This window comes from Lepisma saccharinum, chromosome 13, assembly GCF_977018435.1.
Source record: "Lepisma saccharinum chromosome 13, izLepSacc3.1, whole genome shotgun sequence".
Taxonomy (NCBI): domain Eukaryota; kingdom Metazoa; phylum Arthropoda; class Insecta; order Zygentoma; family Lepismatidae; genus Lepisma; species Lepisma saccharinum.
Genome location: NC_139241.1, coordinates 7,951,851 through 7,979,792, shown reverse-complemented (window position 1 = coordinate 7,979,792; position 27,942 = coordinate 7,951,851). Strand labels below are relative to the sequence as shown.

Here is a 27,942-nt window from a genome sequence, read left to right as displayed (position 1 = left end):
TTCCTTGCTAGTCATAAAACAAAAAAAATGCACTGGTATTGACAAAACTACCACTTCAGCACCATCTGTATGCATCAGTTTGAACATGACAGAGACCTTATATTTTCTGTTATTTACTTAAATACCTTTATTCGTAAAACAAAATTATAAGGATTCCAGGTTGTAGTAAATAAAACAACCTTTTATATCGGAAAATTTCTTCCTTACTGAATCTATATTAGTTCTACAGTTATCCAAAGAAATTTAGGCCTATTCTTTAGAACCCCTTTAATTCTTTCCACCCATTCATACATCCTATCCTGACTTAAACCAATTGTCACTGTATTGTAGCTTCGTTCTGCTGTAGATTTCAGGTTTTACTCCGTATGACCATGAAAAAAACAAAAAAAAAAACACTTTGTTGATCTTCTATGGTGCAAGTCAACAATGGAGTGTTGTACAGTGTTGTATGAGCTACTGCACAGGCACATACTGCTCGATTGTCATGACACCTTTATGGTGTGTTACTATGAAATCATTTTGAGTCGAAATTCAAGTTTTTGTTGTGCATAAATCTCCATGAAGTTTAGAATAACATTCATATTTTTTAATGACACCCTCGTATATTATTTGAAAACTAATTTCTTCTTTACCTTGTGCATTTTATTGGTGTAAAATATTATCTCCAAGTCATGTATTGTTTTGTAGCAACTGCAGAAGCCAACAAACCTGTGCTTAAGCCTATGGTGGACTCTACAAGTATCGAATTGCCCGAACCAGAAGAAAACTGGGACGATGATCCAAGTCCTCAAGGGACATATAATCCTGAAGTGAAGTTATGCCTTGGACACATTTACAGGTATGTATTCAGGTAGAAATGCTGCTGCATCATGTCAGGTCTTTACAGTCACTGCCAGATTTTTATTAGGAATCCTTAACTGAATGCATAACCCTAAAGGTACTTTACAGGGACGTATTTATGGGGAGTCCATACCCCCCCCCTGAAAGACTTACCAAGTAGTAACATTAAACATTGAAAATATGCTTGTTTTAGCAGTTGCTGTATAATCGAGGGTTGTCTACTTCCGCTGAACTTTGAATGATAGTACCAAAGATATTAATCTGACACTTTAATTTTCGTCAAACGGTCAACGGATCTAATATTCCTTCATGTTATTTAATAAATATTCAATTCTTTATCCATTTGGCACTGATTTCCTTGCCAGAGCAGTTGCTTTAAAACAAATGTTATCAATCTTAACTACACGCTAGATAATGAATACATGCTTTTATATCCCTATTCTTACACCGTTTTTGCCTATTAACCCTTTCCCTGTATTATGCCCTTGGTCACTATAGCTTATTCTGTGTTGGGCGTAATATTACGCCCGCGAACATCTCTGACTGAAGTAACCTGTGTTGAATGGGATAATACGTTTTTTTGTTGGTGAAACATATGTTTTGCTATTGAAGAAACAACGACCTTTTATTTAGTCACGATTTTCAGTAACGACAAAGAAGAAGAAGAAGTAGTTGAGAGGAAAGTAAACTGTTTTTGTGTTATGCTGACAAAGTGCAAATGTGAGTTTGTTTGTGTGGCGCGTTTAGTAAGTTGCTTTATGTACACTTTTTTCGTGTTGCGTTATTTGAACTGTTGGTTTTGGTGTGTAAAATGGCAAAGGCGAAACATCCCAAGTGCCAAGAAAAGTGATCTAGTTCAGATTGATTTTCCTAAGTTAGAGTTTCTAATAGTATCTAACAGTGGTGACGATTAGGGGGGCAGTTGCCCCCACACTATGCTATTTTTTTTCTACAAAGGAAAATATAGTCTTTGCCCCCCCCCCCACCTGGTTTTGAAACCCAATCGCCGCCACTGGTATCTAATAGTACCAGGTGGTTATAATTAAAGTGACGGTGTTCAGAGTGGTACAGCACGGGCTGTAATGAGAGTAGCAGTCTGAAACTTAGTAGATATGCTAATGAAGCAATGCGCTCGCGAATTATGCAAAAATAATTAGTTCCAATTCTCGCCACCAGGGTAAAAAAATGGTGCTGTAAGCAGTCAAAACGTGAAATTTTCCGTAACTCTGACGTCAAAGTTGGTGACATTGCCTAACCATTGTGTGAGCTCCCTGGTTGTTGTTGGTGACGCTTGTTGCTTTTTCCTTTAGTAATGTTCATGTAATTCGAATAGTGAAATTGTAGCGATATTTTATTAAAAAGAGTATTGTTTTCTGCGATTTATAGTGTTTTTCCTGTAACGATACCAAGTTTTGACTGCTTACAGCGCCATTTTGTACCCTGGTGGCGAGAATTGGAACTAATTATTTTTTTGCATAATTCGCGAGCGCATTGCTTCATTAGCATATCTACGAAGATTCAGACTGCTACTCTCATTACAGCCCGTGCTGAACCACTCTGAACACCGTCACTTTAATTATAACCACCTGGTATTTGTCAAACAGGATTGCAAAATATTTTTCCCCTCATACCTATTTAAGATATTGCAATGAAACTTGGTGAACACATTACTATAGACCATAGTATTTTTCAAGGTAGATTATAATCGGGTACCTATATCCAGGGCCGGTCCAGATGGCCCCAAACTTACCAAATGGGATTTTTCGGAGGGAAATTTCCAGAATTATGCCTGATTTCCCTTTCCTCATACTTGATGTACACATGTGCGTGGTACCATTTGAAAGCTTGTTTTATTCTAAAGAGAAAGACGTATGAACCATTATACTCGGATGAATTATGCTGAAGCAGTAGCTACTTAAAAATATTACTATGCAAACTCAGAAGAAAAAAAATACACAGAGCAGGAAAGCATTTTGTCACAAAATTACTCAGGGAAGGGGTTAATGTAATAATAACAATTAATTTAATATTTATTATTATTATTTTAATTTAATATAATTAAAATATATTTTAATTTAAATGTTTATATTGATTATTATTTCTGAGACACTTGTATGCCCCCCCCGAAATAAATACGTGCTTGGTATTTTACAACTTTGATGTTATACAGCACAATTTATAACTGACATAAAGAAATACATCATGTCCCATTTGATTCACCAATGCATGAAATTTTATAGTGTATTCACTTCAACACGTGCACCTTTGGTGGTGCGTACAACACCTAATCGAAATTCCAACTCTGTCCGTACCCTTCGAAGCATATCCCTGTCAATTGTGGCAATGAAAGCTCTTTTTCTGCCCTTCAAATGGTCATGGTGCAGGACTTACTTTTATGGTTTGAAAAAGTAAAACATGCATTTGTTTAATTTATTTCTGAAAATATAGTCACAATTTCTATTTACAAAATCTATTAAAGTCATTGTCTCATACATTATTCGGGGTGTAAGGGGTGACCTTCCACATAGTACACCCAAATGTCAACCTCACTTCCACATCAGTACACCCTGGACTGCAGACTAACGAGGCTCTGGCGACTGGCCCCATGGCCAGTATAATTTTGTTTGTGTTGTCCTGTTCTTTTGTCCTTACGTGTGCTGAGTGCCCGTTTACAGCCTCAGCTTTTAACGAAAGTCAGAATATTTTATGATTTTAGTTATACAACGTTAGAGTTGTTATGTGTAATGGTAAGGGGCTGGACCCCGTATAATGTGACGGGTGCAAAATAGCGTTAGTGCTGACGCACCCAAAATTTTAAATTCAAATTCAAATTCATACATTATTCTTTTATGTTCTCCATAAAATGGCGGTCATTCCACATATTGGATTGGTGTGCTAGTGCAGGTCTGGTAAGCCTGAGCCGCACTTGTTGAACAGCACTCTCGACACATATGCAAAGTGAGCAGCATTACTGTAGGATTGTGAAAGGGTCCGAAAGGGGGGAGTTAGCGATACAGTAGACTTCGTAACGTTCGCACAGTGAGAAACTTCTTGCAAATAACTCTCCGTGTGGCGCTGTAATCATGGCAGAAGATACAAGTTGTGGTTCTGTGAAAAGCAGGACACCTTCCCCCGTAGTATTTTTTAACTCTCGAGTAACACGGCTCCCCCCACCATTGTGCTCTTTATCATCTTTGAGTAGCAGTGTACAGGCGGAAAGCTTACAACTCTCCACAAGATAAGCTAGGTGTTCATACAAGATGGATTGATTTAAATCAGGTTGATTTATATCGCAATTTAAATAAATAGTTTGAAGAGCTCGGGTGTAAAACATGGTAAGTGACATTTTGGTCATTTTGGAGATACAATGTGCATCATGTAGTCCATCGTAAATGGAGTCGAATCGTACTCGAAGTGTTTCGTTTCGTCAACAGATGACAGAGCTAGACGTGTTGGAAGTCATGGTAGCTACCAGTTGTTTCATGTAAAGTGTGGTAAGTAGCAAAGATGGCGGCGAAACGGCTGTTACTGAATTACAATGTGTCTCAGAAAGTTGGCGAGCATTGAGGCCACAGCAAAGATGACAACGAGTTAGAAAGTGTATATGATTCCCATAAAGACCCGGAATATGTACCACCGAAAAAGAATGAGGAGAATGAAGAGGTTGCCAATCAAAAATGCGACTAAAACTGTGCATGGCCAAGTAATTCTATTTCATGTAGAACATGGTATCTACTGTAGATACCATTGTCTGCATGCAGCAGTGCTCATGATAGCAGTTTAGAATTAAATTTTACTCTCATACCTGGATGTGAACTGCGATCAAGTAGAGAAGCACATACTTTTCTTCTACATGATATAAGTAACTGTAGTCACAGAAATTCATTTGATTTTTAATTATGTATGTGCATTTAAGGCTGCTTTAACCTCTTAACTGGGTATGACGTAATACTCCGTTCTGGCTCTACTGATTTATAATGGGCATGACGGGATACTACGTTCTCATGTTCTTACTGCTGATATCTGTTGTGTATGACGAGATACTTCGTAAAATTACTTTCTTCTTTGTTTCACCAGATGGCTCTGACTTCCAGACTGTTGTAACCGTTAGAGTTAGCTGGAAGCAACGAACACAGCCCGACGTTCAGTTCTATCGCATATGCAATGATGGCTCAGGCAAATCGGAAGTGACGGCGTGTTTTTCCTGCTGAGGAAATCCGAGATATATTGGATTGTGACGACGAATCGGAAGAGTTTTCGGGTGAATCTAGTAATGATGGCTGGTGCAGTTCAGATAACGATTATTCCAGCAGTGAGGCGTATCCTGAAAGTGGGACAGACAATGAAGAAGAGGAAGAATTGGAACCTGCATCAAAGAGTTTTGTAAGTAACGGAGGAGTTAGACCAAAGTTTCCATTTGTTGCAGTAAGTGTTTTGCATGCTCAATTTGATGATGAAAAAGACGTTGTAGAGTACTTTGACACATTTATAGGCAGTGATATGTGTCAGTTGATTGCCGAGCAAACAAATACGTATGCGAGTCAGTTTTTGTTGGCGCATCCCAACTTGAAAGCTCAGTCTCGAGCAAGAGACTGGGTTGATACAAATAAAGACGAAATAAGAACTCTGATTGGTTTGTTGCTATTGCAAGGAATTGTTCACAAACCAGAGAATGGCATGTATTTTTGTAAACGTGTTTCTATTATTACACCATATTTTCTAGAAATTATGAGTGAAAAGAGATTTCATTTGCTTCTGAAGTTCCTCCATTTTGCTGATAATTCTAAATTTGATCCCCTTATGCACAACAAAAAGCTGTACAAGATTCATCCTATTCTTGACCATGTAAAGACAAAATTTTCATCTGTATACACTCCTGAACAAAACATATGTGTCGATGAATCGCTTCTTCTCTGGAAAGGGCGACTGGGATGGAAGCAATACATCCCTTCAAAAAGAAGTCGCTTTGGAATGAAAGTGTACAAGCTCTGTGAAAGCAACTCAGGATATGTGTGGAATTTCGTAGTGTACACTGGAAAGGACACTGATTATGGACAAAGACATCCTGGTGAACAAACTTCTTCACGAATTGTGTTGGAACTTGCCAATAACTTGCTTGACAAGGGATATTGCCTGTACCTGGACAACTGGTACACCAGTCCCAAACTAATTGACACATTATGTGCTCGAAACACTGATGTTGTTGGGACAATGAGAACCAACAGAAAGGAGTTCCCTCTGTCAGTGAGGAGTGCCAGATTGAAAAAAGGAGACACAGAGGCAGCATTTCGAGGTAAACAGATGATCATGAAATGGAAAGACAAGCGGGATGTTACACTGGTCAGCACATTTCGTGATGACAGCATGGAAAATGTAACATCAAGAAAAGGAATTGTACAGAAACCATCTGTTGTACTTGATTATAACAAAAACATGGGAGGCGTAGATAAAAATGATGGTCAAATTGGCATCTACACAATGGCTAGAGAGCGTTTGAAGAAATATTATTAGAAGATGTTCCGCTATTTACTTGATTTTGTGTGCCTGAATGCCTTTATATTATATATATTATTCAAGAAAAATGGTGGACAATTGTGTAGGCTTGATTTTCTCATGACATTAGCTGAAAACTTATCCTCATCTGGTGGGGTACAGAAGTCTGCCAGCAGGGGCAGTCCGTTTAGAAGTCCAGCACCAAGTCGACTCATGTGACGATGTTTTCCAGACACCCTGTCTGCAATTTCTAAAAAGTACCCTACAAGAAGATGTGTTGTATGTTGGAGCAATGGAAAAAGTAAGTAAACATCGTATTGGTGCCCTGACTGTGAAAAAGCTCTGTGCGTTGTGCCATGTTTTCGTGCATATCTCACTGACAAAAGTTTAAAACTATGAACTATTTTAGGTGTAACTATTGTATTTGAAAGCATTGTAATTGTAAACATTGTAGTTGTAAACATTGTAACTTTATAATTGTAAACAATATATTTGTGAACATTTCATTTGAAATCTCGACATTGTAAAAACATAGATGATTTTAAACCGAACTAAAAATAAACATTCCTTTTGTAACCATTGCAATTGAAACATTGTAATTGTAATCATTGTAGTTGTAAATCTCGCATATTGTAAAAGGTACAACAAGGACCAATAAAATAATAAACAATACCTAAATGGTGTGCCATGGAGCACAGAAATATTATCTAAAATATTGGTTTACGAAATTCATCAATTTATCAACAAAAATTCCCAGGGCAGATTGGGCTTTCGACGAGGAAATTACCCAGTTAAGAGGTTAAGATCCATGCCTTACAAGCAATGTCAAAAATGTATTACACTTATGGAATATGTAATTTGATCTGAATCATATAAATTATTTGGCAGAGTTTAACGGTCCGCTCTAGCGAGGTTGCCCAAGCCTAACTATTCTGTGAGGTTACTTATCTCTCCTAAATTGCCACTCCCACTATCACATTCAAGATTCCAACAACCTAACTTTCTCGCGATCAGTCCCCTGTCATAGAATAACCATACGGTCGTGCCGGCGACGATTAATTGGTCTCAACAAGTTAATCCCTGCTAGTAAGAAATAGTATAACTATGTTTTAAGTTCACATGATTTAAGATGAAATAAGAGAAATTCAAAAATTTTGTGAATCTGTTGAGAACTGCCCTGTATTAAGCAGATGCACAAAGCAGTTACTGAAAATCCCTTAATTAGTGTTCTTGCTCTTTCCCTGCATCATGCCTGATAAGTCTGAAAGATCAGTTCGCAGTAAGAGGTGATTATGTCAATTCACTTTCACTCTTATGATTTATGAATTTAAACTAGTACAGTATCATGCTTGAAAAATGTCACTAATATCAGACAAGCACTCAGACATTTCTCTCACCTGAAAGAAATTTTATGGTTCGTTCGTAAATATTCACAAATGGAGAACTAGACATCAAGCATGAGCACCTTGGTGAATTATAACTCACTCGTACATTCAGTTATTTATTCAATTTAGTGATGAATCCAAATTTACATCAGATGTTGTAATTAGTTTGAGTGATATTCTTTTAGTACAAAATAAACAATTTATGTTTATTAATTTTTGATTTACAAACAATGACGTTAACTTTAATGTACTTGATCAGATATCAATATGATAGAATACCTGGGGTACCTCTTTTTCAAAAACTAGAATGAAGTTAAACGTCAAAATAAATTTTCATGTCCTACTGACAAACCAGCTGGTGCACCTAGTATATCTAAATAGTACGAACTAAATATTACAAAATTAACCTCATATTATGTCAAAGCAGGTTTCAATACATCCAAATATTATCAATTGTACTTTCTAGTAGCTTTTCATATCTGATCTGTCCGTGCACTGGTCGTTACCACAACCCAATAGCGCTAATACCAATTAGCAACGTGAAGAAATGTATATGTGACGTCACGATATCGTACGATCAAAATTAATACTGTTCTTGCCACGTTTCTTCAGTTACCAGCTGCGGAACATTTTATGCATGGTTTAGATTCAATTTTCCTAGAGAAAATTCCGTTGACGAAAAGTACCTTTTCTCTTTTGAATATGGCGGCTTCCGCTGAGCCACATGCATTCCTGGATTTAAGCCGAATATTGCTATCCAGTAGTGTGAATGACACTTATGAAAGTTAAGCACAATAACTAAAAATTGTATGCGACGTTTACTTTATTTTCTCTCATTGCGATTGTCATGAAGGTAGGTTTACCTGACGCTGATTTCTTTGTCTCGACCGTCTCTGCACTTGATAGGCCTTACCTCACGGGCGAGTTCTCATCTTTTGCATCTCACAGTCCACGCAGCTGTTACTCACTGCTAATTATAACCAAAATCCATCTGCATCCCCATTTGGTTGGTCACGAATTCACTTTCGTTCTGGTTTTTCGTCCATAACCGTGCAAAACTCGTCAATTCTATCGTGCCGTTTTCTCGGGCAACCACCAGCTTTTCCCTCCATCCTCTGGGTTCGTTCATTGTTTCTTCTCTGCCACACACAGTCTCCGAACACTTCATATGCAAATTCCATCACACTTTCACATGCAAATCACTTAACATCCACTTGTTTCTAACTCCTACAGGTGCGTGTATTAAGGTAAAAGTAAAAGTGCTCCCCTGTGCTTAGCACAACGCCATGAAGGTGTATAGGGGGTGTGGGGGTAACGCCCACACTTCTTGATCCGGTCGTGAGTGGGGGTGATGTGATCAGCATCATGCCCCTGACCGCCTTTATCCCCCAGGGTTTCCCCCAGGTACCCATGTTATTCGACGCTGGGTGGGCACTGGGGCCGCTTCCATTGTTAGAAAAGTTCGCGGATTTGAACCGGCCGGGGATCGAACCCGGGACCTTTAGCATGCTAGTCAGATGCGTTACCGACTGAGCCACCGCGGCGTATTAAGGTAAAATTAATAATAACTTACACCCCACCTTTAGAATTTTAACATTTGAATATTCCCTCGAGACATAGATATTTTTATGTCTTTTTTCCATCCCTTCCGCCTCCGGGTTTCCAAACACTACCGTTCCCTTAAGATTAGTCAAAATGTCCTTCATCGAGTGATAATTAGATTAAAAGTATTCACGTAATTTTGAAAATAAATGTTTGATAGCTGTTAAGTTCCCAATGAATAAACTGAAAGTTCTACAAAAAGTTTAGTAATATTTACTACTAATTCAAGTAAAAATTTCCTCCCTTCTTTAGATTAATACAAAGAACGACCCCTAGCTGTTAAATTTGTAACCCTAGTTTCCAGATCAAGTTATTCCCGTAAGCAGCTGCCCTCTCCCGTGAATTTCTCAGAGTTTTGTGTGCGTTCACACCATGGACGAGCAATCTCGATAGGTTAGATCAGTACTCCAACCATCAGAATTTTACTGTAGCTGACTTACGTTTTAACAACAAGGGAATTATGACCCTAGACTGTCATAACAGTTTAGTTTTTTAATAAAATATTTCTTTCATAAATCTGTAATGCACATTTTGAAAGTTATAAAATTTTTATGGTGGACCTAATAACGTATTTGTAATTTAATTAACTTTCGTATTTATGATATGTGTGACTTTGATGAAAGGAAATTACTTTATTGTTGATATTGCAAATATGTCTTCTTCTTGGTTCGAAATTATAACAATTTTAATCCATAAGAGCTAAATATCAGTCAAAACTATTCAAAACTTAAGTCCTGTGTACATTTGAATTTATTCTTTACAAACATGTCAAATTAAAGAATGATACAACAGAAAGTTACAAGGTCATAATTGTGTCTTCATTGATTTGCTTTATTTTAATTTGCTTTTATTGTCACTTTTAGCTTATTTGTGAAGAGGGAGATGAGTGATGATAAGATGAAATTGATGAATAAGCACTCAAAAACATTCATGCCTAGGCTGGGATTCGAACCTGGGACCCCTGTGGTCGTAGCGCGATTTCCTAACCACTCCACCACGGTGGCTGGTAATTGTTATCTTGAAGATAGGCCGAACTAAAGCAGATTTTGCGGTAATTTTTGGATAACAGATGGCAGCACCATTGTCATGGCAACCTAGTGCCATGTTGCCAGATCTACGAGCATAATCAAGATAAGTATATACAGGTTGGTCGATTGGGGGGGATATTTACTGATGCAAGATGATGTCATGTTGATTAGTGGAATTTAGAAAATTTTCGTATGTGTATAGCAACATTAATAATTTTATGAGATCAGTTAGATACTTTCATCAGAAAAAGAACAAGTGTGTCAGTAATGGATAGCAGTTAAGGTCCAAAATATTAACAAAAAATAAAAACAAACTTTTGGTTAATTGATACACCAAACAAAGCAAGGAAGAATGAATAATACAATTACATTTGAAGCAACTGCTGTGTTGGAAATAATTGAATATACAGCGTGTTTCAAAAAGAATATACGTATTACAAAGTATTATTTTGTCCAAACTATCGATCGCTGCACCCTGGCTCGGCTATTAGAGAAACGAATACATAGTCTAGTTTATATAATAGCCGCTAGATGTCAGTTGTGTTCTGTTTTGCTTGGTAACCGTCAGTTGTTTGAAATGGCTACTCCGCAGCAGAAATCATTTTGTGTTCTCGAGTTTGCGAAGTGCAATTCCGTGATTACAGTGCAAAGACGTTTCAGGTTGAGGTACCAAATTGATCCTCCGAATGGGTGGAACATTCGCATATGGTATCGACAGTTTGTAGATACAGAATGTGTATGTAAAGGAAAGAGTCCTGGCCGCCCTCGTGTTCCTGAAGAAAATGTTGCACGAATTCAAACTGCTTTCCAACGTAGCCCTTCAAAATCAACTCGTCGTGCCAGTCGGGAGTTACAACTTCCTACAACAACAATTTGGCGTGTTTTGAGACGTCGGCTGGTTATGAAGCCGTACAAGGTACAGCTGTTACAAGCTCTGCATCCCGATGACAAACGCAAACGTGTGGCATTTTGTAACGAGATTCTTGATGCTATTGACAATGACAACACTTTCGCACAACGCATCATGTTTAGTGATGAAGCTGCGTTTCATGTCAGAGGTCAGGTAAACAAACATAATGTTCGCATTTGGGGCCTACAGAACCCACATGCATTCATTGAACATGTACGAGATTTGCCCAAAGTGAATGTGTTTTGCGCGATATCCCGATCATCTGTTTACGGCCCATTCTTCTTTGATGGAAACACGGTTAACAGTCAGCAGTATCTCTCGAAGACAACTTCATTTTTCAACAAGACGGGGCACCCCCTCACTGGAGTCGCCAAGTGCGTGATTATCTGAATGAAACTCTACCGAACCGTTGGATTGATCGTCAAGGAGCTGGCGACTTAGCATGTATCAGCTGGGCTCCATGGTCACCGAATTTGACACCCTGTGACTTCTTCCTGTGGGGTTTCATTAAAGACAATGTTTATGTACCACCACTCCCAGAGAACCTGGAAGAGTTGAAGAACCGGATCCGTACTGCCGTAACATCAGTGACTAAGGACATGCTTGCCCGAGTATGGGAGGAATTTGAGTATCGATGTGATATTGTTCGTGTCACTGCTGGAGGACATATTGAACATCTGTAATCTGAACTTGAGAGGTTCGTAAGTATGTGTGTCAAGTTTCATCTTCGTATGTCTTAAAGTTTAATAAATATATGCATGCGAAATATGTATATTCTTTTTGAAACAAGCTGTACTTATAGATAACGATATCCCATTTTGTACAACACTACTTGACGACAGTTCTCGCTTTTATCAAAAGACTTTACCATATTTTCTTGAATTTGGGAGGAAGTTCCGTCTTCAGTATGTTAATATTTCTGATAGTTTCTCTATAGCCATTCTCCAGTCTTTTGTCTTATAGGGGAGACCGGGGTAATTAGAACAGGAAACAGCCTGTAGAAGTTCCACTGTAAATTACTCAGAAAGTTACTGATGGATTTTTTAAAAATTTCTACCATTTAAAAGGACATCTTTTGTATATTTTTGAAAAAAATAATGACCATACCTGCATTGCAAATACTCGTCCAAAAAAAAAAATTGTCATGACACCATAAAATTGTTCCAATTACCCCATTTGGGGTTAATGGAACATAAGTTAGAAATTTCAACTGAATAGCTTTAGATTGCTGTTGGGGTAATAAGAACATCATATATAAATGTCCCATTTACCCTGCAAATTTGAACACAATAGCTCTACTTCTTCTATAGTTATCAATGCTTGTTTAAATAAAATCCCAAGATAACGTCTTTTTTCATAAAGTTCAATTTCCCAGCTGTGAAGCAAACATGTGTGAATGAAAATCAGTGTTCTAGGATTTATTTGAAAGGTTACAGGCCATTCTACAATGTAGTAAAGAAAAAACTTCTAATAGTTACATGTACAATCTAGTATACCCAAGCGAAATCAAGCAAATTACGCAATGTTCTAATAACCCCTTTGCAGAAATTATTGGGGTAATAAGAACTTTTCTTATAAGAACCAGGCAAATTGCCCATAGACAACCAAACTCACATGAAAAGATGTGTGCCCTTATGTTTTATTATAGGGGCGAAGAAAATTTTGCAATGGTTCTTTCATTCACATCCAGTATATGCAGAAGCAGAGAAACACCAAGCATGCATCACATCATTTTTTCCAGGTGTATAATAAAAGTCAAATGAAACTTACTTTTGTGTAGTTATTCCAATAACAAATTTTCTGCATGTAGGTTCAGTGGAGGTACATAGGTATGAAATGTTATTACACCAGTCTTTTCGTTCTAAATTATTCTACATTAACATGTTCCAATAACCCCATGTTCTAATTACCCCGGTCTCCCCTAAGTGACTAAAGATTGAGTTCTGTGGCCTAACTCTTTCCAGAGTTTTGTTTCATTCTTAAAATATTTTACAGGAATACAACAAATTTTGAAAAAAAAAAATATGAAAACAAATGTCCTAGGTTCACAATAGAAGTCAGTAAAACGTGTTTGTTCTAGAAATTTCTTTGCTTGCGTGTGATGGTGATCGTTAGTATTAGATACTTCAAAATTTTCTTTGGTAGACATTTTAGGTTTAGATGATACCTATCCAAAATAGAAAAATGCAAAGGGTAGTCGAATATTTTAGAGACCATGTAATGTATTCGTCTAAGTTTCATAATATATCCTTTGAGAGTTGGTAAATTAAAAAATAAAGTTTCAGACAAGAGATTTTCTGCAAATGTTACTTGTTATTAAAAAAATGATTAAAATTCACTCTTAATGTTAATTTTCAAGGGCATCCGTAGAAATGGGGGGCAGGTAGCATTTGCTCCCCTGAGATATCTTGAAAAACTTAATGAAATTCGAATAGTGAACATTTTCGGACCCTGTGGCCGAGTGGTTAGCACATTGCGCTGTGACACCAAAGGCCCCGTGTTCGAATCCTGTACAATTGTGTGATGAAATTGATGAATGGACACACAAACATTCATGCTCATGCCGGGCTTCAAACCCGGGACACAAGGCATCGTAATGCAATATGCTAACCACTCTGCCCATGGGGCCGGTGAACAACATGGAGAACGTGCACTGTGTGGTGGGAATCCGTGAAAATTGTCCTAGTAGGGAAAAGATGTATGAGTATTTTCTTAATTGGGGATATCATCACCCCCACGGTCTTCCCACTCAGCACTACGGCCTCCCTGAGAAAAAATCCTTTTATCGGTCTTGGCTGATATCAAGTCCTTGGAAGTAACGAATGAATTACATAGCAAGTGACAAGATTTTGAAATAACACTAGTTGTAACTAGTTACTTTTTGGTATTAGTAACTGCAACTTTGTTAATCCTCCAAATACCTAGTAACTGAATTAATTGTTAGTTTTAAAATTCCTTTTCTTTCCTTTTTGCTGCAAATTCACAATATTGTCAAGTAAATGCCGGACTGAAAGAGGGATGATTATTAAAATTGTAATAATAATAATAATAATATATTTTTAAACTTTTAAGTCCACTTTATGCACAGAAAGGCTAATTGGTAATTATACTCACAGTTTAATGTTATATTTCTATCACCAAAAACCAACAACCTTATTTATATTATTACACCTACGACATGAGGTATTACATATCTTGGGCATGCACAGCTTTTTGTTGATCAGCATTCCTAAAAAAATATATTTTTCCAAACAAAAATAATATTCTGATCTTCATTTTTAAGTAACAGGGATTTAGTTTAAACTTTATTACTAATATATTAACTAAATTATAACTTTTTGAGACTTTAGGCTAATTTTGTAGTGGTCATTGGTGAAAAGTTATGAAACATATTTTATAAGCTACAGCATTTCTGAAAGAAAGTAACTGTAAAATAGCATAGTTTGATACCTTTTGAAGTAACAGTAGATATAACTGAATTACTTTCTCAAGTAGCAACTGTAAGTGAGTTACTAACCACTTAACACTGCTTACCGAGACTACTAAAATTTGATTCTTGTATCATCAAAATTCATGTTAATATTTTATTTCAATATATCTTGGTTCTTTTTCCCCTCGTAACCTGTAAATCATTATCTGGTTCTCTGAGAGGTATGCTTCTTGCTGTGCGGGACTCATCCAGTTCAGAACGAACTGAATGTCCTAATTTTGGTGGGGAAAAAATATCCTTTAAAATTGCAACTAGCAGATATCTCAATGATTATGTGCCGTTCATTAGTACACAAGACAAACAAATCACACCACACACACTGTTTCTTTTCTTAGTTGCTCTGGAATATAATTCACAAGTTCTGTCTACTTGCAGCCTGATATTGATATGTCTTATATAATCATTTCTTGAGCAGATTATGGACTCTTTGATGTCTAGTAAATCATCACCATTGCACCAAGTTGTATGGGGAAACGAACAACAATGTAGGCCTTTGCACTCCAAAGAGCATATATTACTCTGCTTTGAAAAGTACACACAATCCTCATTGATGATTTGTAGTCCATAGCATCTTATCCACAAGCTGCGATGATGGTCAGTTGCCATTGTCAACCAATTCTGTTGTCCTCTTCTACAAAAGTTCAAGGACATTCCTTACTATTGTTAGAAGACTCATCGATTAGACTTTCAAATGCTTATCTGAAAAAGTGGAATAGAAATAATGTTAACATCGTGTATGAGACTGAACTTATAATACATTTTTAAAAATATTTACATTATATTGTTACAATCTTATATAAGTTAAGTATTTATAATGAAATTCAAAACTTACGTATCTTCTGTAAACGGATGTGAAAATAATGGATCTAAATCGTGACTGTCTTCTACATTCACAAATAACTAATATTTACTTCATTTATATTGCATACAAGTTTATAAAATTAACAGGGAACTATTGAGATTAAGAACGCTGTATCAATATCGATATTTGTTTCAAGTTGTTGATTTCGATTCGTTTTTGTTATATGTAAGAAGATTGACTTAAAAATGTCTTGTGTCAGAAATTAAAAATGAGTTTATATCAAATGTTATAAAGTGAAATAATATTTTGGAAGTTGAGTTGTGTTGTTTAATTCTTGCAATGTAAGTATAATAACATTATGAAAACCAGTTGAGCGCTGAGACTTGCAATTTAATTTTAAAATTGTGTTAGTCTGCTCATCCTTCGCGTACAATATATATTCAGTGTGAAGTATTGTTGTGAAATGGTACTACAATGGTTGACGATATCGTCTTCTAATTAAAGTGTTACTGGTTTGCTTCACGATAGTTCACTTCAGTGTCTCAGATCCAACTTTATAATGTTTGTTAAACATTAATTTGTGCCTAACAGGAACAAACATTAATAACAAACTAATAATCTTAACTAATATATATTAATTTTTAAATTTTCCATAAGAATGCAAACTATAGTTTGAAAGACGGTGAAACTTTAGTTTCTTAGCTGTTGTACTTTTACAGTTTAAGAACAAACCTTAAAGCATGAAGTTAAGATACACTTTTACTACGAGCTGTCCTAAAGTTTTAAAGGCCAAGAAAAGAGAGTGGTATACACTTTCCACAACCGGTTTCTGACGTGCTTCTGTGAAAGAAGATTACAGAAGGGTGTCTGTAAATTGTATAACATTCAGAAATCTAATACCAAATCTATTGGAATCCAATCTTACTTAGACTAACATGAACATGAATATTTGCAAGTTGCATAAATTGAGTCCTAGTTTCTAACTAGAAAGGTACAATGTTGAAAACAGGCCAGAACGACTTGTTCAGCCATATACGTACGTACAAGGGCAAAATGAAATTGTGAAAAACTGCCTGATTTGAAATTGTAAACGATTCGATGTACATGTGAATAGAACGAGTGGAATGGTGATGGATCATTCTGTGCAATACTGATTTAATAATAACATATGTAATCCTTATAATCCATATTAGAGGCATATTTCATGCTCTAGTAAGATTCCTGACACGATAAATATCTGGGTCATGTATAACCTAAAATTTAACATCCTATTCTAATTTTACAATTACAAACAATTATTATTTTTGATTCGAAACAAAAAATTTTGGCAACAGCAGTATTTCAGGTACTTGCGACTACAGTCTGGATTCGTTGTTTTACAACGAAATCTTGCTTACTAGTCATGAAAGACAAAAATGCACCTGTCTTGGTAAGAAATACCACTTCAATGCCATCTGTATGCAGCAGTTTGAACATGACGGAGACGTTAAATTTTCTGTTATTTACATAAATATCTTTAATCCTAACAAAATTATAGGTATTCCAGGATGTAGTGAATAAAACTATGTTTTACATCTGAAAATTTCTTCCTTAAAAAATCTATATTAGTGGTGCGGTTGTGTCTGGGAATTTGGGTCTATTCTTTAGCATGGCTTTAGATCCCCCTTAAACTAGGGATGGCCTTTTTGAAAAAAAAAAAATTGTCTAAAAAAACTAGTTTTTTGAAGAAAAAATCCTTTATCAAAAAAAATCGTTTTTAGTTTTTCAAAAAAAATATTTTTCGAAAAAAAATCGTTTTTTGAAAAAATAGTTTTCCGTTTTTCGAAAAAAAATTCTTTTCTGAAAAAAATAGTTTTTCGTTTTTTCCAAAAAACCTTTTTTCGAAAAAAATCGTTTTGGAATAAAAATAGTTTTTAGTTTTTCGAAAAAGAATAGTTTGTCAAAAAATCATTTTTTGCTTTTCGAAAAAAAATAGTTTTTCGTTTTTCGCTTTTGTTTTTCAAAAACATTTTCGTACTTCCACTTTTTATTTTAGAAAAAAATGATTTTTAGATTTTCAATTTTTCGAAAAAAAGAGGCCATCCCTATTTTTTTGTATGAATTGCTTATTGAATCACAAGAATCTAATATTTCCATTGTATGTAATTTGGATAGTCTACGTAACACAGCTTTATATGAAAAGAGGCTTGTGAATCACATTGTGCTTGTCATGCTGTCGTCATATATAGAGCCTCTGTGTGTGTGAAGTAGATATGTGAAGCTGAAAAACCGCTCATATATAAACATTTTTTACGAATATTTATCTCCATATAGATATAAGGACGTTATTTTTAATCACAAGCATGCAGAACTTATTTTTTTAAATACTAACGTAATAAAACGATGAAATCTACTTTTTAGCCTGGTGCAAATTCTCAGAAATGTGGCTGTAAAAAGTGTGGGAAGCATTTTTGAGGAAAAGCGGACAAACAACATTTTCTGAATGTAATTGATGTGCTGATTTTGAATATTTTGTTTGCCACTCTCGATTTTGATGCCATGTGCTTCAAATCGCTAAAAAACAAAATGGCGGCCATACGAAATGAGCTTCAAATAATTTTTGAAGGAGCAGAAACAAAATAGTAATCTTGGTGTCAAACATTATGTTTTTGGGTATGCTGAATCCAAATATTATGTTCTCTAATCTGAAATTTTAAGCTATGTGCTCCAAATCGCTAAAAAACAAAATGGCGCAGATACGAAATGAGTTCCAAATAACTTTTGAAGGAGCAGAAAGAAAATAGTGGTCTTGGTGTCAAACATTATGTTTTTGGGCATGCTGAATACAAATATTATGTTTTCTAATCTGAAATTTTGAGCTATGTGCTCCCAATCGCTAAAAAACAAAATGACGGCCGTACGGAATGAGATCCAAATAACTTTTGAAGGAGCAGAAAGAAAATAGTGATCTTGGTGTCAAACATTATGTTTTTGGGTATGCTGAATCCAAATATTATGTTTTCTAATCTGAAATTTTAAGATATGTGCTCCAAATCGCTAAAAAACAAAATATCGGCCATATGAAATGAGTTCCAAATAACTTTTGAAGGAGCAGAAAGAAAATAGGGATCTTGGTGTCAAACATTATGTTTTTGGGTATGCTGAATCCAAATATTATGTTTTGTAATCTGACATTTTTGTGTTGTAGTTTTTTCCCCTTTTCTAAATAAAAGAACCACAAAAATGACTAAACTTTTTTTTTATTAAAAAAAAACTTTATTTGAGAATGATAGAAACATAGAACCATGGATCCACTTATAAATTTGAAAAGACCTGCACCTGTGAGCCATCATCTTAAGACGTTTCTTATCACTTCCTCCAGAACATTGCCACAAACAAAGGATTTAGCTACTTCATATATTCAAGGTAGTAAGTGGCAAGAAAACCATTTAGAAAACTGACAGGAATATTCTCCAGCGCCTCGCAACTGCCTATGAGGCAGGTCGTAATGTGGATCTAAATCGCATTTTGTGTCATGAACTAATGCCAATTCCAATCTCCCTTGTCAACACAAACGGAAGTCTGAGAACAGGAAGCAAAGCCATTCTAGCTGATGTGATGACCAAGGATGTAATTTGTCCATCTGATATATCAATTCCGTCTGCGTCATGCCTTAAAATAGATGGTCAAGCATTAGTTGTTGCACTTGGAAAGCCTGCAGGAGTTTTTAAACTTTGGTCAACTGGCAGATGTATTTCTTAAACTTGTTCTTTCTATGGGAAGAAGCTTTAAGAGGATTGATGTCACCTTTGATCGGTATAACGCAACTTCAATCAAGGCTGGAACAAGGGATAGGCGCTTGAAATATGCTCATTTAGTAAGGAGAGTAATAGAAAATGGATCCGTGCCAGTCCACAACAAATTCAGTGACTTTCTTGCTAACTCGGAGAATAAAAAGGATTTGGCCTGTTTCCTCTCGAATCATTTGATCAACAATCCTGCTGAAGACAAAATATTTGTGGTTTCCGGTGGATTTCACAAGGAGGATGACATATGGACAAACAATCGTGATTTGTCTATTGAAGGATTGCAGGTAAACCACGAAGAGGCGGACACGCGCATTGTCCTTCACTGTATTCATTCTGGTGCTGATAACATTGTTGTCTCAGCACGTGATGCAGATGTATTAGTGCAATTGGTAGCGTTATTTCACAAGCTTAGATGTACGAAATTGTGGTTGCGAGCAGGAACATAAAAAAAAAAAATCAGTACATGAAGTCAGGCAGAAGTTTTCATTTACGGATCCTGTCTTCGAAACTCTCATCCCATTCCACGCCATTACAGGATGCGACACAGTATCCTACATTGCTGGGATCAGTAAGAAGACAGCATGGAAAATATTTAACACTAATAATAATGATCTATTAAATCTTGGTGTTGACGAATTGAAACAAGAAACAGCACACAAGGCAGAGAAATTCGTATGCAAGTTGTATGGTGTACCGGAGGCAAGCAGCTGTGATGAAGCCAGAGTAAAGCTGTTCAGCAAAGGAAAAACACCACAAGCACTGCCCCCCCACTACCGATTCTCTACGGTTACATCTACAACGGACCCACTATGAAACCATGGTGTGGAGGCAGTCGGTCATACCAAAAACTGTGTTACCACCATCTACTATCTTGGGATGGAAAATGGTTGATGGACAGGTCGTTCCAAAACTTCAATCGCTGCCACCAATTCCACAACCCTGCTACGACATTGTCACCTGTGGATGTTTGGGTGGTTGTATATCCCCTACATGTTCCTGCAGGAAAGGCCAGCTTGTATGTACTGCAGCTTGCAAATGTGCAGATACTGGCACTAAGGAGTGCATGAATATCCCTGACTAAAAAAAATGTTATACTATTGTTGTAGGCAAAATAAGGTTGAAAAAGATAACGTGCGGATTTATCATACACTGATACTGTTAATATTTCAATATGGTCATATACTTTGAACAATATTATTATTTTGCATCTTTACTTTAGCAATGTTCTATACTTTTTTTTCTGTATTAAAAACCTACTGTTACACTTTTTATTACTAATTCAAAAGTATGGATACGAAACATAGCATGGATGCACGTAGCCGCACTTTTGTTTTTTAGCGATTTGGAACAAACAGCTTAAAATTTCAGATTAGAAAACATAATATTTGGATTCAGCATACCCAAAAACATAATGTTTCACACCAAGATCACTATTTTCTTTCTGCTCCTTCAAAAGTTAATAGGAACTCATTTCGTATGTGCGCCATTTTGTTTTTTAGCGATTGGGAGCACATAGCTCAAAATTTCAGATTAGGAAACATAATATTTGGATTCAGCATACCCAAAAACATAATGTTTGACACCAAGATCACTATTTTCTTTCTGCTCCTTCCAAAGTTAATAGGAACTCATTTCGTATGGCCGCCATTTTGTTTTTTAGCGATTTGAAGCATAAAACACCAAAATCGGGAGTGGCAAACAAAATATTCGTAGTCAGCACATGAAATACATTCAGAAAATGTCGTTTTCCCGCTTTTCCTCAAAAATGCTTCCTACAGTCAGAATTTTCGAAAATTGTCCCAGTCTATTTCGAATGGTGTTCATTTCAGTCATAGACATAGGAAAGCAAAAACTTGTTACAACAAATAGCTCAGGTTTATTGAATAAAATTATTATTATTAAAGACTTTTATTTTTGTGTTGCGAGTTGTTATTGTTGCTATTAAAGGTGTGTCAAAATAATATTATTGAACTGGCACACAAGTTAGCTTGAATATAGCAATATCTGATCTCTCATTTTGATAATATCGTTGCATGTAAAGCATGGTAACTACAACAAATTCCTTTAACAACCTTCAAACCAATCGCATGTAGCACCACCAAAAAAATATTTTACATGAAATATGATGTTTGTATGATAGTAAACATACAATTGAATCATAACAGTTTGGCTGAAAAGTTCGTAGGCTAACATAGTAAAAAATATTTTTTTGACAAAATTCGATTTTATTATTCAATATAGTTGCCTTCGAGGGCGATACAACGATTATAGCGGTCATACAATTTTTTGATGCCATTTTTATAGTACGATTTCTCTTTAGCCTCAAAATAGGCCTCAGTTTCGGCGATTACCTCTTCATCAGTGCTAAATTTCTTTCCAGCGAGCATTCTTTTAAGGTCTGCAAACAGGAAAAAGTCGCTGGGGGCCAGATCTGGAGAATATGGTGGATGGGGAAGCAATTTTATTACGGTTGAATATCGCTAAACATTGCTCTGAATCATCAAGACGTTGTTGCTTTTGATCGATTGTGAGCACGCGTGGCACCCATTTTGCACACAGCTTTCGCATGTTCAAATATTCATGCACAATATGTCCAACACGTTCCTTTGATATTTTTAAAGTCTCAGCTATCTCAATCAACTTCACTTTACGATCATTTAAAATTATTTTATGGACTTTTTTGATGTTTTCGTCGGTAACAGCCTCTTTGGGGCATCCACTGCGTGCATCGTCTTCGATGCTCATTTCGCCTCGTTTAAATTTAGCAAACCACTTCTCAACGGTTGATTTTCCTGGTGCAGAGTCCGAATAATGTTTATCAAGCCAAGCCTTGGCTTCAACAGTATTTTTTTTCGCCAAAAAGCAATGCTTTATTAACACACGAAATTCTTTTTTATCCATTTTTTCACAATAACAAAAGCTGCTTCACTCACAATTCTATATCTCACGAACTAATTATCCGGCAGCTGTGAAATTTATACACGAATCTTTTGAAGGTTAGTACTAAGTAAAAATCACATGGATTTAATTCTAGTAACGCCATCTATGAGTCAGCCTACAAACTTTTCAACCCAACTGTTATTTGCTGTATATAATTTAGAAGTTCATTTTAATTTTTAAATCAGATTTCTTTGAAACCTAAACTTTCAATATCTCGAAACCTGCATTTTGTCACTTACCATGTTTTACTCCCGAGCCCTTCATTTATAATAATGTACCGGGTGGCCAGAATTAAAGTTACCCAACTCGGAGCCCTCTGTAGCCTGTTTGAGGCATCGTAGAACTCTGAAATTTGGTGAATCCACGATGATGACCACGGGGAAGAGGATGGCGATAAAAAAGATAGTTCAATTTTCCGCCACCAGGTTGAAATGTGTGCTGTACTTCCATGATGGGTTGTACAAATAATCACGTTACGTGATTTAGCTGAGTTATTAATTAGAAAGACATTTGTTAGTGGCTGGAAGTTGCAAGAAAAGAATATCTCGTTTATTGCAAGTTTGCAAGGTAAATGCAAATACATAACCAATTGGTGCAGTTTACGTCATTATTACAACCCATCCTGGAAGTACAGCACCACATTTCAACCTGGTGGCGGAAAATTGAACTAATTTTTTTATCGCCATTCTCTTCCCCATGGCCACCCAGTACATAAAGATTTAGTAGATATCAGAATGACTTGAGGTGAAAGTACATTAATCTCGTAATCATTGAATGGTGTTCATTAGACTGTAAGGAAGGCAACAAAATATATGTGAAGCTCATACGAAACAAAATGTAATATGTAAACTGCAAGCACATTTAAATTTATCTTGATTTAAAATTCAGAAATTTTTATAGGCAAAAAATAACAAATATTATGTGTAGAAAAGTATGCAAAATACTAATCAGAAACTGTAAATGGTCATTATCATTAAACTGCAAATAAACATGGCAGCTGATATTTTGCAAAGTATCATTAAAAAAATTTAGCTACAAAAACTACAAATTTATAGTTATATACATAATGTTTTATTTTCACTGAAAGAAAAGTTACTGAAATTATGATAGTTTCATTAACACACTCAACAAACATTTCCATAGTAGGTTCATATATATATATATACCGTGCGTCCATTTCGATCTGCAGCCGAGAGATCGGGAGAAGCGTGGTGGGCGGCACTGACGGAGATGCCGACATTTGCGGCCTGAAATGCCCGCTTATTTTTATGGACATATGCAGACATTTATATAAATATTGCAAAACGAGCACTAACCTGTGTTATAAGAGTATGGTTTTAATTTTAGTAGCTTAGTGACTGTATGTGCCGATGATTTTGACACGCCCACCTCTTGTGAAACACGGCGTAGAGGTTTCTTTGGAGAACGTTCTAACGCTGCACCAATATCATCGAGTTTTGCTTCGGTTAGAATCCGTCGTTTTTGCTTAGGTGTTTTAAAATTTAGCGATACAGTTTCTCGTAATTTAAGGACAAGATGTGTAACCGTATCTCTGTGTGGAGTTGAAACGCATGGGAATTTCTGTACAAATTACCTACACACGTCTCGACACGAGTTTGTTTTCACGTAGGTACGTGTCATACATAAAAAAAATCTTTGTTCTAACGTGAATCTTGTGGCTGGCATTCCAATCGTCTCACTGACACGTCACACATACACACTACAATAACACAAACAAGTAACTGCAAGTAACCAAGAATAACACTGTTGCGCACAGTACGAAATTAACACGCTCTTGGTTTACATTGCTCGCCACTATATTTACAACTCTGTCTTCATCTAGTCGCGAAGGAACAAACAACTCGAGCTCGGATATTTCGGATTGCAAGGAAGCTCACGAAAACCATTCACTTTTATCGGTTTCGTCTGCAGTGTAATCCTGATACAGTGTTGCACATTCAAAACCTCCAAACGATTCCCATGGCCACAAAACTCTTTCAAGGATATAAACTTAAACAGGACGTTACTGGTCAAAACTATGATTAAAATGCTTTATTATCTGTGGCTCTTAACATTGTTTCTATAGCGTATTTATTTGTGTATATAAGAGCAGAACTTGGATGAATTACAGAAGAACTTTTGCATGTTATAACACAGGTTAGTGATCGTTTTGCAATATTTATATAAATGTCTGCATATGTCTATAAAAATAAGCGGGCATTACAGGCTGCAAATGTCGGCATCTCCGTCAGCGCTGCCCGCCACGCTTCTCCCGATCTCTCGGCTGCAGATCGAAATGAACGCACGGTAGTATCAGAAACAGATAAATTTATATTTCCATATAATTTTTTATTTTCTTTAATCAAAGTGTTCAAATATTTTACAGTGCTGTTTACTAGAAAATTCCATTCTGTAAAAAAAAAAAACTATAGATCTACATGTCTACATGTATGGTGTCAAAAATCATACAAGTAATTTTAATTAAGTGCATTTTCTAAAAAAAATATAAGAAATCTATTTATATGAAAAATTATCAAAAATGATTTATAAAAAATAAAAATAATAATTTTTATCCATTCTGGGTAACTGCATGCTCTTCTGCATATAAAGATAAATGTTTAGAGCTTAGTCAAACCAAATCACTTCAAACCAATATCTTACTGATGCCGATACTCTTATAGATTCCCACCAATACCGATGCTTGAAAATTATATAGTCATGATTTAAACTTTTTCATGATTAATTAAATATTAGTCTATTAGTATCGTATCATTCTCATGAATGATGGGATCGAATCTGCCACTCCCAGTGGGTGATGTAGTTAATCATCATTCATCCTGATAAATGATGAGAGCACTTGTCATAACGGCAAGTTAAATGCTTGGCAGCAAAAGGCACAACTGAAATAAAATACTAGAAATGGCAAATAGTCACTCGTTCGATTTTGTGAACCTTTGAACCTGAATCATGCATGTAATGATTAGGATAGTTACCTGTCTACATTTAGAACAATGATCATGAATTTAGTAACATAGAGTAAAATAAAACTGGGCTCTCTGTAGGCTTCGTAGGTAGTTCACCTAACTCAGGCTGACTCCTCTCCTTCCCAAAATCATCTTGCCTCTCGGAACCAAACGAAAAGTGAGTCCCTTGCCAGCCTGTCCGTTCCCTTAAACCCCTGTCCGTGAAGTTTCCTCCACGCTGGCTCGTGAGTTTTCCTTCCTAGTATTCTCCACAGCTTGCTGCTTGTCAACCTTTTGTCAACCTTGCAGCCTCAATATGTCAGGAAGTTTGCTTCATACACGACAGTGCATATTTCACATACCTGAGAGGAATGGACAGCTGGTAACTAACAAGTGAATGATCTGGTCAGTTCGAAGCGTCTAGAGAAACTCTTAAATGAAATAAAGTATAATCTTATGGATTGATAAGATATATAGCAAGGTAAATATTCAATAACTGTTTCAATACCATTCTTAACATCACATATAAAGGTGATCAAACAAAAACTTTTCTTAAGTAAATATTTTGTCTTATCTATTTTGAAATGTATCAATGTTTATATTTAATTGTATTGTGTAAATTCATGTGGTTTAGGGTATGTTTGTAAAATATTTTACTTATACAGTATGTTACTGTATGTCTGTACCAGTGTTGTTAAAGGTCCAGGAATTTTAAATAAATTCAAATCCGGTCCAGGAGAGAAAATCAGTAAGCGTAAATGGGTTCTGGACCGTAAAGAACCTTTTTTATCTGTAAAATATTTCAATTTGGTCCAGGAACCTTTTTATCAGATCAATTTAAATACAGTCGTGGAACCTTTTTTCGGCTAACTTGTTTGCAGTAGCGGCTTCAGATAAACTTTTCACCCGGGTGGGGTGTTGCCCCCTCTTCTGCACCCTGGTGCTTCTACTTTCCACCTTGCTCCAATGTAAATCAAGGTCATATTATATATTTACGGTTTTGATGACGAGAAATAATAGCCTTATTTTAAAAATACTTTGAGTGTTACTGTTAAAGAACATGTTTATTGCATGTGTTATTTAATACATATATAATGACATCAAAGTAACAGTTATCTCTTTGCTTAAATTCCTGCATGATTTTGCAATATGCTTATTAAGTTATTCAGCAGTAACTTCAATGAATTCTTGATAACAATAAATCCAACTTTTTTAAAAAAAATGAATAGCCACACCCGGTGGAGGCACATAGTGGTTGGGATCACACTTTAAACTGTAGGTCGTGTCTGCTTTTCTATGCGTACGGTGGATCTAAAAAATAAATTCAACCAGCCCTTACCCTTCTTATAATACTCTTATAAGAGTCTTATAATATCTACCACCTGGTTTTTGTCTATGAGAGTTCTGTATAGCCAAGGCTGAAGTGCACACCCATAGAGCCAGACCACCAGCCACCACTGGCTCCTGATGTTTTCTTTAAATTCTTCTAATGTATGACTTCAAGTTTAAAGGCTTGGTAGCTCGCCACGCAGAAGTCATGCAAATGCCTGTTTTGTTTCTTGTGGAAGGTGGCGGAGAGATTCTTGAGCAGTGTGTTCCGATTGTTGTCTAATTACTCCTTGGTAAGCACACGCCATTTAACTCCTCGCTTCTTATCAAGAACAGACCATGATTCCTTAGATATGTTCACACGTTTTCGTCTGTTCTGTCGTAGGGTCGATTTCCACCGCTGGCAAAAGCAATTTAGTTCACCTGAAGACGAGAGTTGCTTTCTCGAAACATAGTGTTAGAATATGCATAGTTTCAAGCACCAGACAACAGATATTGTCTGATGATGCGTGCATTAGTTTTCATCATCTTTCGGAGGCCTCCCGATGGCATAGTGGTCACATGGCCGCCTTGTTATCAAGATTTAAATCAGATGATTTTTTCAAAAAAGAAATCACTGATTTAAATGACATTAAATAAATAATTTATACAAGAATGCACCTAAGGATTTTGTAGACATCAGAATCACTTTCAGTGAAAATACAGGGTGTCCGGGCTAGAGGTATACAAAAATATATGCTTATAAAGAGAGAACTATACATTTTATGTTGTTGGGTAAATGCTCAATCTATAGAAAATCTCCCCGAGATTTGATCGTCACCGTTTCAAGGTCAGCACAGACTCGTATAGATCGGGATGAGCACAAATGTCCAATGTGACGCGCTCTGGCAAGTCTAGCAGCGTACGCCTGGCAGTCAACATGTGGACTTGATCTGGAACTTTTTGTCCTGTAAACAATGTCCTTGATAAACCTCCATGCGAAGAAGTCCAGCGGCGTCAGATCTGGAGATCGGAGGTCTGATCCAATGCCCAGGAAAAGTGGAAGGGTCCACGTTCCATTCTCTTCTTGCACGTCGCTGAACACGTTTTACTGATTTGAACTCTGCTAACCATAGCATACACTGCACCTTTTGTTGTGGCGTCCAAATGTTGACTGGCAGGCGTACGCTGCTGGACTTGCCAGAGCACGTCACATTGAGCATTTGTGCTCATCCCGATCTATACGACTCTGTGCTGACCTTGAAATGGTGAGGATCAAATCTCGGGGAGATTTTCTATCGATTGAGCATTTACCCAACAACATAAATTGTATAGTTCTTTCTTTATAAGCATATATTTTTGTATGCCTCTAGCCCGGACACCCTGTATATTA

The 27,942-nt window shown here is 36.3% G+C and overlaps 1 protein-coding gene across 2 annotated transcripts in view; it reads left to right on the top strand.

Annotated features, from left to right (window-relative positions):
- Positions 1 to 27,942, top strand: part of LOC145996867 (uncharacterized) — a 135,030-nt gene that overhangs the window by 21,813 nt on the left and 85,275 nt on the right. The window contains exon 4 of one of the 2 annotated variants that reach the window (XM_083133413.1): positions 688 to 838. In XM_083133413.1, coding sequence (XP_082989539.1) covers positions 688 to 838 — 151 coding nt within the window. Of the gene's footprint in view, positions 1 to 669; positions 839 to 27,942 lie in introns of both variants that reach the window. The other variant, XM_083133412.1, reaches the window with a different exon arrangement.